General features: G+C 40.6%; 1 protein-coding gene across 3 annotated transcripts; it reads left to right on the top strand.

Moving 5' to 3' along the window:
• The first annotated feature begins 18 nt into the window (after positions 1-18).
• LOC139573680 (eukaryotic peptide chain release factor GTP-binding subunit ERF3A-like) lies at positions 19-19,777 on the top strand. 3 transcript variants are annotated; one of them, XM_071397416.1, is made up of 14 exons: positions 19-528; positions 2,517-2,564; positions 11,230-11,478; positions 11,865-11,898; positions 12,044-12,121; positions 12,234-12,414; positions 12,677-12,831; positions 13,128-13,268; positions 13,506-13,599; positions 13,923-14,003; positions 14,274-14,447; positions 14,581-14,670; positions 14,821-14,989; positions 18,936-19,777. In XM_071397416.1, the coding sequence occupies exons 1-14, from the start codon at positions 336-338 to the stop codon at positions 18,986-18,988; spliced, it is 1,740 nt and encodes a 579-aa protein (XP_071253517.1). In that variant the 5' UTR covers positions 19-335; the 3' UTR covers positions 18,989-19,777. The 3 variants fall into 3 exon arrangements, with proteins under 3 accessions (XP_071253517.1, XP_071253527.1, XP_071253537.1); XM_071397436.1 differs by lacking the exon at positions 19-528 and adding an exon at positions 2,348-2,416; XM_071397426.1 differs by lacking the exon at positions 2,517-2,564.
• Positions 19,778-20,317: the final 540 nt, after the last annotated feature.

The following is a 20,317-nucleotide window of genomic DNA, read 5'->3' as shown; positions in this document are numbered from 1 at the left end:
CGTTCTACCGAATAACGGCGACACTTGCAATGCACAGCATCTCCCAGTATGCAACTGGTTGTCGCTCCCATCGGTTGGGGAGAGTCAGCAGCACACGAGGACTTGCTGGGAGTGCTGAGTCGAATCTTGCTTTCGCGTATCCCTTTACCGAGAGAAACCGGCTATTTTATTGCAAGTAAATCGAACACATATTAGACATTAGACAGGGGAAGTTTGATTAGTTTTATCGGGTGACCTCAACAACTTGTTAATAATAGGGGCGGACACTAGCCAGTTCAGCAACTGCGTAACGCAAGTATTTATCCACAGTACTGAACATCTAGCAAAGACCCACGATGGACCCGAGAGACGCTGCCCCTGATTCCTGGGAACAAGAGGATGATGTTGAGGCCCCGGTTGACGGGAAACTCGATTCCGAATTCGCCGCCCTCAACGTGAATGCCAAACCGTTTGTCCCCAACATAAATGCCGTCGAATTTGTCCCGTCCTTCTTTCAGAAAGGCCCCTCGGAAGATCCTGATTCCGGTGGTAAGTTCGTGGTCACTCACGTTTGCGTTTGGCTAGATGGTTAGCTAGCTTGTTAGCAAGTTAACTTAGTTTGCTAGCTAACAAGCTCCACAACACACATGCGTCTACACTTCAGAGACCGCATAAAGTAGCTAGTTAACGTTAAAGGCAAGCATTAGTTACCAAATTAACGGTATTTAGCTAGGCTAGTTAGTTAGCATCCGAACGTTAGTTTGTTAGTTAGCTAAGTTACTGTAACGTTAGCTGTATTCGGTAGTTGATGGATTGTTAATGGCTTGTTTGTACGTAATATTTTCGGTAGGTTTTAACTAACTATAGTAACGTTATGTTTCTAACCACTACTTACTAGCTAGTTGCCGGTTAGCTAACTTAGCTTACTTTTAGCCAACTGTCGCCGACAGTGTCTATAGTTACATACGTTAGCTAATATTAACCATATGTGAGGTTTTGGACATTCGAGGTTTTAGTTAACTAGGTAAAGTAGCAAACGTTATCATTTTACCAAATGTTAGTTACTGGCATAACTAAGTTTAACGTTAGTTAGCCTATCCTATGTCAGTCGTGTGACAATTGTGTACCTAACGTTGGTAAGACAAACGGTCCCACATTGTTTTTACTGTCTACGTGGGCTATGTAGTCAGAAATGGCTAGCTAAGACATTATTGGCCAATTGTGCTTTTTTTGTTGTCTATACCCTTCCCACAATGTAAGTTAGGAGTTCAAGATATGTACCCAACTAGCTACTGTAGATAGATAACTAGTAATTATTTGAACGGGTACAACCTTGCCCCTTATAAAGGGCAAGACATGATAACTTTAGGAACTGGTAACTAGTGTTGACATTATTGGTGTGACGTGGACGATCTTGCTTTACATACGGTCCATAAGTGGAAGACAAACTTGTGAACAAAGTGTCCCATTTGAGCAGACCAAGAAAGCAGAAATAACTAGTCAGAGCCATTCATAGATGTTTCTCTTTTACGTTTTGATGTAATGAAAATGAGCTGAGGCATGTTTTGGTCAGTTCTGTCTTTTGCCAAATCCAATATGGAGGGGAATATGTAAGGTGCTTCGTCTTGAAACATAAATTACCATCCTTTCTAGAAAAGCTCTTAGGTTGTGGTGGTTATGCATTCTCTGTTAGGCAATACTAACTTGTAAGTCATGAGGGGATTCAAATCTAGCTATTTTCCCAGTCTGATATTTTTGACCTACGGCCGTTTTCTTATCCTTTAACATCAGCTTACCTGTTAACCTGCCGAACACGCCTGTACAGGCTTTCTGCTGTTGATGGACATCACCAATGTGTGTTTATACTAAAGATATTCAACTGCTCTTGACGAAAATGGCAGGCCAGTAAAAGTATAGTAAACATCAAGCTGTTGTTGCGTATAGATGGGTTAGCTGACAATGTCTCAAGTGGTTGACGCTTCAATGGGGCAGAAGTCGGATGTTGTGATTCTGGATGGCCAGATGGCTACCAACAATGACAAGAAACTGCCATGTGGGGAATTGTGACTACTGTCATCCAATTTCATCTTGTTCTTGAGACCATGTCTTGTGTTTAGGTGTTTTAACTGATTCCATGTTAACTGAAAAATTCTAGCTAACCAAGAACTGTAACAATGTATTTGAGATCACAGGTGCTGATTTTGCAAAAAATGTTTAAATGAAAGTTGAAGAAATATAGTTTACATGTTGTCAACAATCTGAGCCAACCCGTATGTTTTGCCCCATAGTTGCGCAGGCTTTGGTTGTTGCTAAACAACCAACCTGTCTATATAGTACATATTGCGAAGCAGTTAACTGGGGGAACTGGTGTTGCAGTTTGTTGGCCTCATAAGAACTGTATTAGTTGTGACCATTGTGGTAGACTGGAAGTGCGCTGGTCGGTAGATTTCACACCAATCCCACCTTCAATTTTATTTGATGAAAATGTCTGATGGAAGAAGTGTTAATGTGAATACGCTCTACCTCTTTTTTTATAGCGGACGTTGAACCAGTTGTTGCCACCATGGAGGTCGCAGAAACTGCAGGTATGTATTAGAGGTCGACCGATTATGATTTTTCAATACCGATACAGATTATTGGAGGACAAAAAAAGCCGATACCGATTAATCGGTCGATTTATATTTTTAAAAAAAATGTATATATATCATACACACACACACAAACACATTTTTGTAATAATGACAACTGCAACAATACTGAATGAACAATGAACACTTTTATTTTAACTTAATATAATACATACACACACACACACACACACACACACAGCTCTGAAGTGACAATGATACTGAAGTCTGCTTAGGAGACAAATACTCTCAACTGTTTGAATAAAAATAGAGTTTAAGTTACCTGTGATGAATGTTGAAAACAAAAACTGTCATTTCTATGTGCAGGAAATCCTATTTTAATAATGGGCATGGTAAGAATTGACGACCAAAGTGCGAGTCTTAATTCCCATGACACCTTCTAGCAAAATCTGAAAAGCGGTTCCTTCATTTATTCCATAGGATATTTTTATATTCACTTAAAATAAGGTCTGTGTTTCGTGTAGGCTTACACCACCTTGCCAATTTTATAACTGTGTAGGACAAGGTAACTCTGATCAATATTGGCTAAATATAAGCGAAGATCATTTTTTTTGTAGAGGATTTATGAAAATATGTTGACAAACGTTACCTTATCCTAGTGAGATTTACACGGGTATCAAAACGTCGAGGCGGTTTAAACCTGCACGAAACACAGACCTTATTTGAAGTAGATCAAGACATTCTCTATGGAAGACATGAACGGTAAAATAACGAAGGAACCCCTGTCAAGTTCAGCCGCAAGTTATTACAGGAATTACAACGCGTCGACTATTTCTCTCTAAACCATATACCTTTGACTAATCCAGAAACTATCACCTCGAAAACAAACCGTTTATTTCGTTCCGTATTTTATCTAACGGGTGGCATCCATGAGTCTAAATATTCCTGTTACATTGCACAACCTTCAATGTTGTCATAATTACGTAAAATTCTGGCAAATTAGTTCGCAAAGAGCCAGCGGCCCAAACTGTTGCATATACCCTGACTCTGCGTGCAATGAACGCAAGATAAATGACACAATTTCACCTGGTTAATATTGCCTGCTAACCTGGGTTTCTTTTAGCTAAATATGCAGGTTTAAAAATACACTGCTCAAAAAAATAAAGGGAACACTTAAACAACACAATGTAACTCCAAGTCAATCACACTTCTGTGCAATCAAACTGTCCACTTAGGAAGCAACACTGATTGACAATACATTTCACATGCTGTTGTGCAAATGGAATAGACAAGGGGTGGAAATTATAGGCAATTAGCAAGACACCCCCAATAAAGTAGTGGTTCTGCAGGTGGTGACCACAGACCACTTCTCAGTTCCTATGCTTCCTGGCTGATGTTTTGGTCACTTTTGAATGCTGGCGGTGCTTTCACTCTAGTGGTAGCATGAGACGGAGTCTACAACCCACACAAGTGGCTCAGGTAGTGCAGCTCATCCAGGATGGCACATCAATGCGAGCTGTGGCAAGAAAGTTTGCTGTGTCTGTCAGCGTAGTGTCCAGAGCATGGAGGCGCTACCAGGAGACAGGCCAGTACACCAGGAGATGTGGAGGAGGCCGTAGGAGGGCAACAACCCAGCAGCAGGACCGCTACCTCCGGCTTTGTGGAAGGAGGAGCACTGCCAGAGCCCTGCAAAATGACTTCCAGCATCTGCACTACCTGAGCCACTTGTGTGGGTTGTGGACTCCGTCTCATGCTACCACTAGAGTGAAAGCATACCAGCATTCAAAAGTGACCAAAACATCAGCCAGGAAGCATAGGAACTGAGAAGTGGTCTGTGGTCACCACCTGCAGAACCACTCCTTTATTGGGGGTGTCTTGCTAATTGCCTATAATTTCCACCTTTTGTCTATTCCATTTGCACAACAGCATGTGAAATTTATTGTCAATCAGTGTTGCTTCCTAAGTGGACAGTTTGATTTCACAGAAGTGTGATTGACTTGGAGTTACATTGTGTTGTTTAAGTGTTCGATTTTTTTGAGCAGTGTATATACTTGTGTATTGATTTTAAGAAAGGCATTGATGTTTATGTTTAAGTACATATTGGAGCAATGACAGTCATTGATTGATTGTTTTTTATAAGAAGTTTAATGCTAGCTAGCAATTTACCTTAGCTTACTGCATTCATGGCACAGGCAGGCTCCTCGTGTAGTGCAATGTTATCAGTGTTAGAGCATTGGACTAGTTAACTGTAAGGTTGCAAGATTGGATCCCCCGCGTTGACAAGGTAAAAAATCTGTCGTGGCCGTCATTGAAAATAAGAATGTGTTAACTGATTTGCCTAGTTAAATAAAGATTAAATAAATGTGTAAAAAAGAAAATGGCGCCCCAAAATACCGTTTTCCGATTGTTATGAAAACTTGAAATCGGCCATTCCGATTAATCGGTCGACCTCTAGTATGTATACGTGTGTGTTTTACACCTGTGGTCATTTTGCTCTGTTCAGCGTTATCCATGAATAGCTTAGCTAGCCTCACAATCTATGGCCCAGCCTCTGGCCTCTAACAAAGTCCTCCGTAAATCCAGTCAATCCACTGTTCAACGTCCACCAAAGCAACTGTCACTGGTATGAATCACTAATTGATGCTTGTGGGCCTCAGTCTTCTCAATTAGCAGTCACAAAGTTCTGACATGTGTTCTAGAAGCTGTACTAGATACATTTTTTGTGCACATTCATTGTTGCCATGGAAGCGTTCTGTATGTCATCTATTTTTGACCGCTGTGTGTCCCTTCTAGTCTAATTATGTGTAGATGACTGCCAATTGACTAGCTAATGTCTTGTTACATTATATTTAGACAAGAACCCAACCTCTCTATTATAAGTACAAATTAAGGTGTGTTGTAATGCCAGTGAATTCTGTGAGGGTGCTGTACTGTGTCATAATAAACAGATTGATGCTGGCTCGCTTTGGTGCAGACAAAGACCAAACTTGATGTCTGGTGTGGCAACTTGGTGCCTTATTCCATTTAGTGGCTGCAGTTCCTAATTTTCTGCGAAACTGAAGTTTTGGACTAAAGAGAGATTTCTGCGCATGTGCAGGATCCGCTGGGTGCTTTCCCCTCCGAGTCCTTTGAGCTACTGCTCAGTGCTTGCTCACTCCGTGACTCCGCTGCCACTTGTTCGAAGAAACGCTGTTCTTTGTCTGTTGTAACAGTAATCAAAGCGAACATAAGCACGACGCAACGGGCAATTTCTTTTTCATGGGGGGGTTGTTATTTAGGCAAGCTGTATGTATACAGCCTATCAACAAAGCAAGACTCAGACAGGCAGTCAATAATACGGGTGTAACGGTACAAACATTCGTACTGAGCCGTTTGGTACAGGGACCTTGGTTCATTCCGCACTGTGAACCTGAATGAATACATAAATACTCAAATCAAAATGCTAGGCCTGTGCTGCGTTGTATGCCTCAAGTAAGTCAAAGTTGGGAAGAAAAAAATTGGGCTATCCCGTTAGCGTCCCACATATCCTAGAGAAGTTAACGTCCAACTTGGCCAAAATCCAGGAAAAAAAGTAGCGCGCCAAATTCAAATGTATTACTATAAAAAATAAATTTTTCGTGAAAGACACCAAATTAAAGCTACACATGTTGTGAATCCAGCCAACATGTCTGTTTTCAAAAAGGATTTACGGGGAAAGCACACCAAACGATTATGTTAGCTCAGTACATAGCCACAGAAAAACACAGCCATTTTCCCAGCAAAAGATAGTAGTCACACATAGCAGAAATAGAGATAATATTACTCACTAACCTTTGATAATCTTCATCGGATGACACTCGTAGGACATCATGTTACACAATACATTTGTTTTGTTCGATAATGTGCATATTTATATCCACAAATCTTGGGTTTACATTGGCGCCATGTTCAGAAATGCCTCCAAAATATCCGGAGTAATTGCAGAGAGCCATGTCAAATAATAGAAATACTCAAACTTTGATGAAAGATGCATGTTTTACACAGAATTAAAGATACACTTGTTCTTAATGCAACCGCTGTGTCAGATAATAAAAATAAAAAAATTACGTAAAAAGCACACCATGCAATAATCTGAGACGGCGCTCAGATTTAACAACATTTCTCCGCCATGTTGGAGTCAACAGAAATACGAAATTACATCATAAATATTCCCTTACCTTTGATTATCTCCATCAGAATGCAGTGCCAGGAATCCTAGTTGTTTTGTTCGATAATGTCCATTACTTATGTCCAATTAGCTACTTTTGCTAGCATGTGTAGTACACGTGTCCAAACGCTCGCGCAGATGCAGGCAAACGGCGGACGTAAACCTCAAAAAGTTATTACAAGTCGAATAAACTGGTCAAACTTAGTAGAGAATCAATCTTCAGTATGTTGTTATCATTTATATCCAATAACGTTCCAACCGGAGCATTTCTTCATGTCTGTATAAGTAATGAAACGCATGGCGATATCATGAGGAATGCGCGTGACCAACAACTGGCAATCTGCCAGACCACTGACTCAAACGCCTCCCATCCGGTCCCACAGCATAAGCTTCATTCCACGTTCTACAGACTGTTGACATCTAGTGGAAGGCGTATGAAGTGCAAACAGATCCATATATTACAGGGAATTGAATAGGCGATGACTTTAACAACGACCAGTCTCAGAATTCTCACTTCCTGTTTGGATTTTTTTCTCATGTTTTTGCCTGCCATATGAGTTCTGTTATACTCAGACATCATTCAAACAGTTTTAGAAACTTCAGAGTGTTTTCTATCCAATAGTAATAATAATATGCATATATTAGCATCTGGGACAGAGTAGGAGGCAGTTCACTATGGGCACGCAATTCATCCAAAAGTGAAAATGCTGCCCCATATATCAAAGAAGTTAACAACTAGAGCTTATGCGCACATTGTAATCAAAACTCAAATCTTATTTGGCGCATTTCAATCTGTTCTTTTGTGAGGCGCAGCCGGGAACTAGTTCTGTACGATTGTGGGTGGTGTGTTTGAAAAACCAGGACGATTCTCCGTTGTTTAAATCTCCAGTTTGGAAACCTTTTTGCTTCCCAGAAGATTACAGCGGCAATGAACAGAGTATGTCACCACTGATCAACAAAAATGCATTTTCAACTGCCAAAGCCTCGAACATGACACATTTAAGCCGACTTCACCTCAGTGGCGCAAGATGGAAATGCAATACAATAACTGTCTCCCCTCTGCATTCAAGCAACCCTTTCCAGCTGATTCTGCCACATAAATTACAAGAGCGATAGCTATGTTTTATAGCTGCAGATATTTGCGCCCATTCTCATTTGTTGAGAAGAATAGGGGGTTTCATCACCTCGTGAAAGTGCTCAAGCCACGTTATGAACTTTGCCCTCTCGCACCTGTTTCAGCAAACAGGTGTTAGTCCCCCCTCTATGTAAGCAAGCTAAAGAGGAAATTGTCAATTAATTGACCAATGCACCCTGTGTTGCACTTACTACAGATGGATGGACCACCAGGGCTACAGAGCTACTTCACTGTGACAGCCCATCACTTTACCCTGGAGTGGGTAATAAGAACTACTGTGCTACAGACGCGCCTCACTCGAGTCACACGTGCGCATATTTTTCTTTGTAAGAAAACATTATAGCATAGGCCTACACAATGTCTGAGTCATGTTTACATATTGATTTTACACACATATTGCACTTTTATTTTATTGTTGTTGATGGGTAGTCGTGTTTTCATTTAAGAAAATACAAAGTGTTGGTATTCCTGATTGTGCTCTCATCAGGTATTATGACTCATGATCATAAATGGAATTGGTAACTGTTGGCATTTCATTTTCCGCTTTACCGAACCATGACCCAAAAACTGCTATACCCACCTAAGTGGGTTTGGTGAACCGTTAGAACCCTTGTCAACAGCGTTGGCTATTGGGAGGCAGAGTTCTTTATCAGTAAATATGTCGGCATAAATCAAAAGATTATCACAAAACTGATTGTTTTGCGCCAATGCAAAATGCAGACTTACATCTTGCTTGTGCTACAGCAATATCTGTTAGAACAGACAGAGCCTTCATATATATTTTTGGAATGTTCGTTTCAATCAGCTTTCCAGAACTGAGGCAGATAGACGGGCTACATGTCAATCAAATTGGTTGAGGGTTCAGTAAAGTGTGAGTAAAGCATAGTTTGTTTCACTTTTGTATATTATCCACTTCACTTGCTTTGGCAATGTTAACATATGTTTCCCATGCCAATAAAGCCCATTGAATTGAGTAAAGAGAGACTTGTGCGTGTGTGTGAAATAACATGCGCAGAACATGATTCGTCTCATTCGTTTTGAGAAGTTGGCGGTGGGGCTGGAAAATCTGTATTTGTAGCCTCTGCCTATTCCATTTTCCACTTTACCCCAAAGTGTGCACTCAACCTCATGGTGAAGTATAATTAAAGTTTTACAGATGAAACGTCTGCATATACCAACCATTTGATCTCAATCAGTTTCATGGGGATTTTCATTTAGATCTTGAGTTCTACAGTTTGGAAGTAGCCTGCAGTTGTCTAAAATTATGAGCAGTAACCAGGTTTTCATCCATTTTTTTATGGGAGTAAAGTACGTCGGATAAAAAATTGTGGCAGGCCTGATGGGAGTAAAATGTGGGGAACTTTCAAAATGTCGACAAAACTAACTACGCTAGACAATATGAGATCTTTTTGTTGGTTTAACTGAATTATATGAAATGTCTGTGGAAACACTTGTGCGCAAATATTGATATAATAACCATCATAAACTTGGAGTCAGTCGATGGCATGTTTGGTCCTCCCACTACGACTCGTTGTGAAAGCATGCGGTTTAGGCCTATTAGGCTACAGATGAAATAAGTTATGAACTTCACAGGGTGGTGAAAGTGCAAGGTGATGAGCTTGATGCTCCTTTCCTATAAATATTGAGGGTCTTATTCTGGTGACATGATGATCGATGCTTGGATGCCGTTTTGACAAATTTAAAATGATCTCGCTTTTTTGTCAATAATAATATCAGGTAGGCTATATGTGCTCTTTAGCCAAAATCATGCAGATAGCGCTGTTGGCTAGAGCGCGCGTACCAATTCCAGAGTTGGCACACGCTATATAACGCACATTTTTTGTGTGAGAAACCCATCAGTTGAAAATGTGAAGGAAACCCATTTAACTTGAACCGCAAAGGGTATTTTTATGTGCACTCATCACGCACAGCCTTATATCTGCAACGGGTACCTTTGATGGAAACACATCTCTGGTGGGGAAATGCGCATGTTGGTTTTTATACAGATTTGAGAATGTTAGCGTGAACCTGTGGTCAATTGGATGGTAACCGAGCCAGTGAGTGAAGTTTAGAGCAGATGGTGTTAAGAAGCTGTAGCATAGCCTACCTTTGTGTTTAGTTTAAATCAAAGCACTTATTTTGAGTTTTGGACAAGAGTAACTAGGAACATTATACTAGTTATTATATTATGTAGAAGACTATCATTATGTGATCTAGCAGACATTGATTCAGCTTTGATCTAACTTTATTGAATGAGCACCATTCGTCTTGAGTAGAGCAGAGACTGTGGGTAAAGTAGAGAATCCGACATGTGCAGAAGCTTTGGAACCTTTCGCTGTTGGGAAGAGGGGTCCAGAATGATCCCCAGCCACTCCATTCAATTAGTCTGACTTTTCCTGTGACTGGCAAAATGACTTCAGCCTTCCTTACTGTTGAGGTCTTACATAATTTACATTAGGCTAAAAGTTATGACTGAGCGGGATGGAAGAAAGGCTTGAAGTCCAGCCAAACAGGTCCGGGCCCAGGCTGCCTTGGAGCACTCACTGACCTCTAACCCATATTCTACTGCAAGTGTTTCCTGGTCCTGGGGAACCAAAGGGGTAGACATGCTAGTTTTTCCCCCTAGCATTGCACACCTGATTTTGCTAATCAACTAATTTAACCTTTGATTAAGTGGAATCAGGTGTGTAGTACTAAGTTAACTAAATGTGCACCGCTTTGGGTCCTCAGGAACAGGATTAAACACTACGGATTTCACTGTCTCATAGTTGGAATGATGAGCTATGCTCTCCAAGTGTCAGCATGGTCTGTCTTCACTACTACGGTCTTTAAAGCCTGTAGGGTGCTGAATGGTTACACTATTTCAGGTGTTAAATGGCTTTTTCTAGAAATCAAAAGGGAAATTGTATCAATGTTATTGGAATGAACTCTGACCTTAAGCTCTAATGTTCTGTAGATTTGGCATTCTGTAGCTTTAGCTGTAAAATCTTATGCCAGAAGTTTAGCTGTAGTAACCATTAACAAGCTTCGTAGAACAATACCCTCATGGCTAATTAATATGCTCTAACTGTACTGTATGAGTACTCTGCATCATTGCCAGCCTGTAGTGTAGCCCTAGTTAGGTTTTCCCCTTTGAATATTAAATATTATGGCAAACTAATTACATGTGTTTTATCTATCTAAACTAAAACATTTGTAGAGAAACCTAATTTACCAAATTCTTTGCTACGGTGGTAGGCTTTTTCACATCAAACCTGAGACCAGAGGAATCTATTTTCAAACATAAATCATGATTACTTATTCCACACCACTAATGCTCTGTTCGGTTTGTCACTGGTCAGCCCCGGTGGAGAACGGCGACTCTGAAATGACCACAGAGGAGACATGGGACCTGAAAGGGGTGGGGCCCAATGAGGAAGAACCAGGAGGAGGGCCTGGTGGCGACGGGGGACCAATAGTTGTTGAGGAGATTCTGGAGGAGGAAGTCCTAGAGGAGGAGGAAGACTTGCCAATCATGCCTAAAGTGGTCGCCCTCCCACCAGACGCGCCCAAGAAGGAACATGTGAACGTGGTGTTCATCGGGCATGTTGGTGAGTGGGGGCACATCTGCTGCTTTCTTCCTCTTTTTCATGGCTATTGCAGTGGTTTCACCTACTATCACTTAGGTGTGTGGGTCATCTCGGCGTTGCTCTGTTATTTCTTGGTTTCATTTGATCCAATAAAACATGTTTATTGGCATTCCTATATAATATCCATGGTGTATAGTTGTCACTGTCACACCTGGATTGCTGATTGGGGGATCTGTCAAAGAAACAAATCTAGGGGAAACGATGCTATTGGCTTAATAGGAAACAGTGGAAAACCAGGCAATGTTTTGTATTTATTTTTCATTTAATCGGCCCTGTTACAAGGCTAGACAGCACAGGCCATTTTTATCTGCTCTCACCACTCCCTGTTGTCCCTTATCTCTCCCTAGATGCTGGCAAGTCTACCATCGGAGGACAAATCATGTGAGTATCTCTCTTTCTGTTGTGGTTATGATTCATTCAGTCCAATGGGGCTTTTAACACCTGTTGCATTTCTCACCACCCCTCCACTCTTTGCTCCTTCCCCCTCTTCATCACGCCCTCTGGTTATCCCCTTCCTCACTGATAGGTATTTAACAGGCATGGTGGAGAAGAGAACTCTGGAGAAGTATGAAAGAGAAGCCAAGGAGAAGAACAGGGAAACCTGGTGAGTTAAACTCTGCTTTTTTACCAGGGTCTACTGCAAAAGGTATATGGTATATGACTAAAGCCTGTCAGTGTAACAAGGGTTTAACCCCCTCGCTTCCTCTGTCTGCCAGGTACCTCTCCTGGGCTCTGGACACTAACCAGGAGGAGCGAGACAAGGGGAAGACTGTGGAGGTGGGCAGAGCGTACTTTGAAACTGAGAAAAAGCACTTTACCATCCTGGATGCGCCAGGCCACAAAAGCTTTGTGCCCAATATGATCGGAGGAGCGTCGCAAGCTGACCTGGCTGTGCTGGTGAGTCCATAGTGTCATGCTGTTTTTCAAGGTGGGGGGGGGGGGCTGAAATAACTTGTGGCTGCAAATACCAAAATATCCAGTTGAGAGACAAAGTTCTCTTGAAATGGTAAATATAAAAATTATAAAAATAACGATTTGAAATTAAGAAGGGACCATGATAAATATTTGTTTACCTGATCGTAAAATACATTATTTTGAAATCTACACAGCAATGTCATGGTTCCTTGAATGATTTTCAATGTGTATTTCTCCTGCCTAGGTGATCTCAGCCAGGAAGGGAGAGTTTGAGACGGGCTTTGAGAAGGGTGGACAGACACGGGAGCACGCCATGTTGGCCAAAACGGCGGGGGTGAAGCATCTGATCATCCTCGTCAACAAAATGGACGACCCCACAGTGAACTGGAGCCTAGAGAGGTGCGCAGTTACCACTTAGAGCACAGAAATCACATCAGGCTACAGGAAACTGGTACTCATGAGTGCTTGCTCCAGTTTCCATAAACATGATAACACCCATTACAGACAAGATGATATAGGGATGGTCAAAGCCTAGGGTGGAATCCTTTGTTGATGTAGGGTCTTTGTAGAACCTTAACGGAAATCATGCATACATTGACATTTCAAAATTTGCTCGAGAGTTTAACATTTATTCTCATGCATCTGAAATCCAGCTCAACCCACATTTTTTGTTGTTGTTTAACCTGAAACCTCAGGTACGAAGAATGCAAGGAAAAACTAGTGCCATTTTTGAAGAAGGTTGGCTTCAACCCCAAGAAAGACATTCACTTCATGCCCTGCTCCGGCCTCACAGGAGCCAACCTCAAGGAGCCTGTTGAGTCGTGCACTTGGTATACGTGAGTATCACCAGCTTTTACACTGCTGTTCCTGGGCTGTGTTCACTAGGTACGAAACGGAAGAAAACAGTCCAAAATGGAGAGGTACTATCTGTTCTTGTCCAGTAAGAAACGCTTCTTCCTTCTCTGTTAACGAAGCCACACCAAAGGTACTATAACGTTCCAGTGTGAATGGATTGAATATTCTCCTGCCGCTACTGTCCTGACCTGTTTATCTCCTCTCTGTCTGTCTTCCAGGGGGTTACCATTCATTCCACATCTGGACAGTTTGCCAAACTTAAACAGAGTGAGCGACGGACCAGTCAGATTACCCATCGTAGACAAATACAAGGTGAAGACGACCACATTATGAAACCTTCATATTTTTATTCTATTGCCATAAATATGGCTACCAACTCATTATATTTAAGTGTTTATTTAGGTATGGTTGTCCTTTACATGACAGTATTTTGATGGTCAACAACTGTAGTGAGCCATGTCATTCATACTGCCCACATCAGCAGCTACACTGTACATGTAACATCCTATTTCCTGGTAATAAAAAGCCTATTAAACCACACTAGTTTTTAAGCCTCTCACACAACTGGAGAAGACCTTCTTCTGACTTGGGTTACTTAATCTGGCCTCTTTCTACTGTTGTTCCCCACCCTATAGGACATGGGTACTGTCATCCTGGGGAAACTGGAGTCAGGGTCCATCAGTAAAGCACAGCAGCTTGTCATGATGCCAAACAGGGTAAGACATTCTCCAGCAGCCTTCCATGGAACATCCAACGCCCATCAGAGCATTAGAGCTATAGCTAATCCTAGCTAATGTGGTGGCAAGTATCTTAAGCCAGAGTTGTTTAGTCATAGGTATTTTTTTCTCCTATTTTCCATTTCACTCTGTGCCACACGGTATCTCCCTCTGTTGTTGTTTTTTACCATAAAGGTGTTCGCTCCATCTCTTATTATGAAAGTGTGTTAATGGCTGTGTGTCCCTTCCTCCTTCCATCCCTCCCTGTAGCACACAGTGGAGGTGTTGATCCTGCTGAGTGATGACGTGGAGACAGACGATGCTTCTCCTGGAGAGAACCTGAAGCTAAGACTGAAGGGCATCGAGGAGGAGGAGATCCTGCCAGGCTTCATCCTCTGTAACGCTGAGAACCTCTGCCACTCTGGACGCACCTTTGACGCCCAGGTATGCCAGTCACCACAGATACTAAGGCGGTTGGAGTTGGACCGTAGTCCTGTCTGAATGTCGCCCTAATGGCAAACATATTGGATTTATTGGTGTTTGTTTTTACTCAGTATTGTGTTGTGTGTTCTCACAGATTGTCATCATTGAACACAAGTCCATTATCTGCCCTGGTTACAATGCTGTCCTCCACATCCACACCTGCATCGAAGAAGTGCAAATTACGGTAAAGATACTGTCATAATGCCATAACCTACAGAAGGAACCATCTTCATTTTGAATCTGCAATGTATTCCCTTTGATCTGCACCTGACGACAAATAGTGTTTTAAAGACATGCCAGTATAGTTATTGTGATGGTTCCGCTCCATATCTAGGCCTTAATCTGTCTGGTAGACAAGAAGTCGGGAGAGAAAAGTAAGACGCGACCGCGCTTTGTGAAACAGGACCAGGTGTGCATTGCCCGTCTGCGCACCGCCGGAACCATCTGCCTTGAAACCTTCAAAGACTTCCCCCAGATGGGACGGTTCACCCTACGGGATGAAGGTACGGGCCTCTGCCATCACTGGGACTGTTAGTAGGCGGCAGGTAGCCTAGCATTGAGCCAGTAAAGGAAAGGTCTCTCGGTCGAATCCCCAAGCTGTCTACTTGAAAAATGGCGATTTGCCCTTGAGCAAGGCACTTAACCCTGATTACTTATGTAAGTCGCTCTGGATAAGAGCGTCTGTTGAATGATGAAAGTGTATATGTAAAATGTTAGTAGTCCCTAAATGGCCATGCTGGAAGGAACAATGGTTTAAATGTAATCCAAACTGAAACCAAGGTTAAAGTAGGGCTGGGTGATATACTGTATTTTATGATATACCGGTATTGATGCAGGGATCAACCGGTTTGGGTTTTTACTTTACCTTCTATACCGGTATTTGAATGTTTGGTTTGTTAAATGTGATACGCAATGTGTAACGTACATTTTTATAAGTTACTTCGCTACTTGAGTCCTCTCTCTTCGCTCTTTCTCTTCGTGCCACTTTCCACACAGACCTAGCCACGCCCCCTGTCACTCAAGGAGTGCATTTAATGTTCCTCAACCAGGAGACACTTGCGTTGAGTCTGCATGGTCAATGCAGCACATGTAACAATGTTGATGACAACAATGCTGTTTTCACTTTGCTTCTTAATATAAATCCACTATTAGTGTGTTTCTTACTTCAGCAAACGGCTAGTTTGACTTTTCTTAGCAAGTTGCCCTAAATCTTGTGAGACGCTAATTGTTAGCCACTAATGCTAATAGCTAGCTAGCTAATAAATGTACTGAGTAAGAGCAAACATAGCTAGATAATACAGCCTGATAATACCAGTGGTGGTGTAGACTTAAATCAGCATGTTTGTGCAACAGTATCTTCTAAATCAAAGAGGAATATGCAAAGCAAGAATATGTTAGCTACATGAAGTAGTTAAGAGAGAACATGCAATGTAGCCAAAGCTTATAGGGTTCCCTAGGAAACACGTATCAACACTTTAGTTCTTTCCCTGTCACAATAACTCCTCCCTGGTATTTTAATTCGTTGTCATCTCAAACACTATATTCAAAGTGCCCACTATTATATTCTAACTATAGAATTAGAATAGTCATTTTTCCATGATTCAAACAGTTTTACTCTAATTCGCAGGTCATTGCAACATTTGGTTAAAAATAAGTCCTTGATTATTTTCCCATGTCGTGCAGCCCTACATGGCAGTATGGAAATTCTCAATTGAGCAGTGGTGTAAAAATACTTTCAAGTACTACTTAACTAAAAATACTTTCAAGTACTACTTAACTAAAAATACTTTCAAGTACTACTTAACTAAAAATACTTTCAAGTACTACTTAACTAAAAATACTTTCAAGTACTACTTAACTAAAAATACTTTCAAGTACTACTTAACTAAAAAATACTTTCAAGTACTACTTAACTAAAAAATACTTTCAAGTACTACTTAACTAAAAATACTTTCAAGTACTACTTAACTAAAAATACTTTCAAGTACTACTTAACTAAAAATACTTTCAAGTACTACTTAACTAAAAATACTTTCAAGCACTACTTAACTAAAAATACTTTCAAGCACTACTTAACTAAAAATACTTTCAAGCACTACTTAACTAAAAATACTTTCAAGTACTACTTAAGTTTTTTTTTTTTTTGGTATCTGTACTTTACTATTTTTTTTGTTGTTGACAATTTTACCTCACTACATTCCTAAAGAAAATAATTTACTTTTTACTCCATACATTTTCCCTGACACGTAAAAGTACTCGTTACATTTTGAATGCTTAGCAGGACAGGACAATGGTCCAATTCACGCACTTGTCAAGAGAACATCCCTGGTCATGTACTGCCTCTGATCTGGAGGACTCACTAAAAACAAATGCTTTGTTTGTAAATTATTGGTGAGTGTTGAAGTGTGCCCCTGGCTATCCGTAAGCAAGAAAATGGTGCCGTCTGATTTGCTTAAAATAAGGAATTTGAAATTATTTTTTACTTTTGATACTTAAGTACATTTAAGCAATTACATTTACTTTTTATACTTAAGTATATTTAAAACCAAATACTTTTACTCTAGTATTTTACTGGGTGATTTTCACTTTACCCCTCTAGGGTATGTGGGACGGTAGCGTCCCACCTCGTCAACAGCCAGTGAAACTGCAGGGCGCCAAATTCAAAACAACAGAAATCCCATCATTTAAATTCCTCAAGCATACAAGTATTTTACACCATTTTAAAGCTACACTTGTTGTAAATCCAGCCAAAGTGTCCGATTTCAAAAAGGTTTTACGACGAAAGCACACCAAACGATTATGTTAGGTATGAGCCAAGTCACAGAAAAAGACAGCCATTTTTCCAGCTAAAGAGAGCAGTAACAAAAAGCAGAAATAGAGAAAATTAATCACTACCTTTTGATAATCCTCATCAGATGACACTCATAGGACTTCACGTTACACAATACATGTATTTTTTGTTCAGTAAAGTTCATATTTATATCCAAAAATCTGAGTTTAGGCAAGACGCTACTGTATCACTTGGCAAAAAGCCTGAGAAAATGCAGAGCGCTAAATTACTATAAAATCTAACTTTCATTAAATCACACATGAAAGATACCAAATTAAAGCTACACTGGTTGTGAATCCAGCCAACGTGTCAGAATTCAAATAGGCTTTTCGGCGAAAGCATACGATGCTATTATCTGAGGATAGCACAATAGTAAACAAAGAGGGAGAAGCATATTTCAAGCCTGCAGGCGCGACACAAAACGCAGAAATAAAAATATAATTCATGCCTTATCTTTGACGCGCTTCTGTTGTTGGCACTCATATGTCCCATAAACATAAGAAATGGTCCTTTTGTTCAATTAATTCCGTCGATATATATCCAAAATGTTCATTTATTTGGCGCGTTTGATCCAGTAAAACACAGGTTACAACTTGCTCAAACGTGACGACAAAATATTTCAAAGGTTACCTGTAAACTTTGCCCAAAAATTTCAAGCTACTTTTGTAATATAACTTTAGGTATTTTTTAACGTTTTTAATCGATAAAATTGAAGGCGGGATGATCTGTGTTCAATACAGGATTAAAACGAAATGTAGCATGCCTTTTGGACATGCACTTCAATCAAACACGACACCTGGAGTGACTCGACTTAAAGATGGCCGTATTTCTTCATTACACAAAGGAATAACCTCAACCTATTTCTCAAGACTGTTGACATCCAGTGGAAGCCGTAGGAACTGCAATAAATTTGCTTAGAAATCTGGTTTCCCAATGAAAACTCATTGAAAAGACAGTGACTTCAAAAAAAAAAAAAAGAATCTGAATAGTTTGTCCCCGGGGTTTCGCCTGCTAAATACTCAGACATGATTCAAACAGTTTTAGAAACTTCAGTGTTGTCTATCCAAATTTACTAATACTATGCATATCTTATCTCCTGGGGATGAGTAGCTGGCAGTTGAATTTGGGTATGCTTTTCATCCAAACGTGAAAATGCTGCCCCCTACCCTAGAGAAGTTAACGTATCTTTACTTTTGCTCAAGTATGACAATTGGGTACTTTTTCCCACCACTGCAATTGAGTGCAGGAGATGCAGAAATGATAAGTGCTGACATTTGTTTTTGTTTTATACTGTTCAATTCAACCATCAGAATAGGGAAAGATTCTTTGAAATCACTTAGAATGTATGCGTTGCCACCCTAGGATCACTCACTACTCATAAAGCAAATGTACAAATGTTATTATTCAAAGACTAAAAACAGTCATACCGTCTTTAAAAAAAAAATATACCGTGATAGAATATTTTGGTCATATTGCCCAGCCCTAGATTAAAGTCTGTTAGTGGTTGAGTTGCATTCGTGGTGAAAAAGTACTGTTGGACATGAGCCCCTGTCTACCCATTTGGACATGAGTAGACAGGGGCTTTGCTGTTAACCTACGTCTCTGTGTCCTCTCCCCAGGTAAGACCATTGCCATTGGTAAGGTGCTGAAGCTCGTTGCTGAGAGGGACTGAAGCGGTTGCATGGGAGTCCCCGGTCACAGTCCGGCACCATGGTGGGGTGGTGGTGAAGAGTGGGGTCAGGGGTCATTGATGGGAACACAGGCGGCGGTGACGGCAACTCTGCTCGCGGCCCTCTCTTCTCTCCCCCCCTTGACCTGTCGATGATCAGCTTAAAAAACTTCTCTGAAAAAGAAACCTGTTTTTAAGCAAATGAAAAACGAGATCAAGTACACACGAGTCAGCTTTCTCATATTGAGAGCTCAGCTATGCCATTTTTGGGTTGGGCCCTGCCCCCAAACCCATTCCCTCACACCCCTACTCTGGTCTACTCATGACCATAAAACACAATTTTTTTCTCTTCCAGTTTTTTTTATTTTAATTTTTTCTTCCATTGAAAATGTAAAATGGCAGCAGTTATATCTGTAACCAGACGAGGACCAGGATTTGCTTGTAATACAGAAAAATATATTATTTACAAAAAAAGATGTTTGAGAATTTAACAAGTTGAAGCCAAACTGTTATTATCTTGGTTGTACAAAGGGTTGCAAATATCCACTAACTTCCCAAAATTCATAATCAGGGGGGAATAGGCAGGGAATCCGGAATCCTCCAGCCAGGATTTCTGGAAAACCTGGGAATTTTGTGAAAATTAACGGATTTTTGCAACCCTAGTTGAACATGTCTCCCATTGCTTTTACCCACTTTTGGTTTCTCTTATATGGCGTTCTGGCGGTGTGCTTGAGCGCCTTCACATGTTATTAAAGCAAACTACTATGACAATAAAATATAAAAATTGGAGAAGTGCTCGTTCTTTATTTGGGCTGTTTCACAGAAGTGTTTAACGTTAGAGGAAAAATATAATTAAGTTGACATTTGTCATTTAATCTTTATCATGCATACCAAAAAAATGTGTATTTACCCTGTGAGAAAGATGGAATTTAGTAGAGCTGTTTCATGGCACAAGTGTGTTCAGGCAGTCCTTTTCAAAGCCTAAAATACTTTGTTTCAACCCATACAGAATGTGCCCTACAGCTGGATATTTGCCTGTGTGTAATGATGACCACTTGTGTACCTTTTATACTCTACTAAATTACATGACCAGCAGGTGGCGCCTCTTCTCTCCCTTTCAAGTTTTACTCTAATGGATATTGTTTTAATCACAGATCAATTTAATAAATCAAACATGACTTGTATTTACGCTAACCTAATTATCCATACACAACTGACATCTGGACCCAATTAGAATGTCTATAATACTCTCCCATACCATAAATTACCCATTCTCCATAAGCATCATGCCCTTTTCAAACTTAAATTCTATCAATTTGTAGCATTCAAATG

This window comes from Salvelinus alpinus, chromosome 1 (genome assembly GCF_045679555.1).
Source record: "Salvelinus alpinus chromosome 1, SLU_Salpinus.1, whole genome shotgun sequence".
NCBI classification, from domain to species: Eukaryota; Metazoa; Chordata; class Actinopteri; order Salmoniformes; family Salmonidae; genus Salvelinus; species Salvelinus alpinus.
Note: the sequence above shows the minus strand (reverse complement) of the source record. Positions and strands in the feature narration are given on the sequence as shown.

Excerpts from the sequence above, each read along its gene's own strand:
- LOC139573680 (XM_071397416.1), top strand. The coding sequence starts at position 336 with ATGGACCCGAGAGACGCTGCCCCTGATTCCTGGGAACAAGAGGATGAT. Across the intron at positions 529-2,516 it reads GGAAGATCCTGATTCCGGTG|CGGACGTTGAACCAGTTGTT; the intron begins GTAAGTTCGTGG and ends CTTTTTTTATAG. Across the intron at positions 14,004-14,273 it reads TTGTCATGATGCCAAACAGG|CACACAGTGGAGGTGTTGAT; the intron begins GTAAGACATTCT and ends CCCTCCCTGTAG.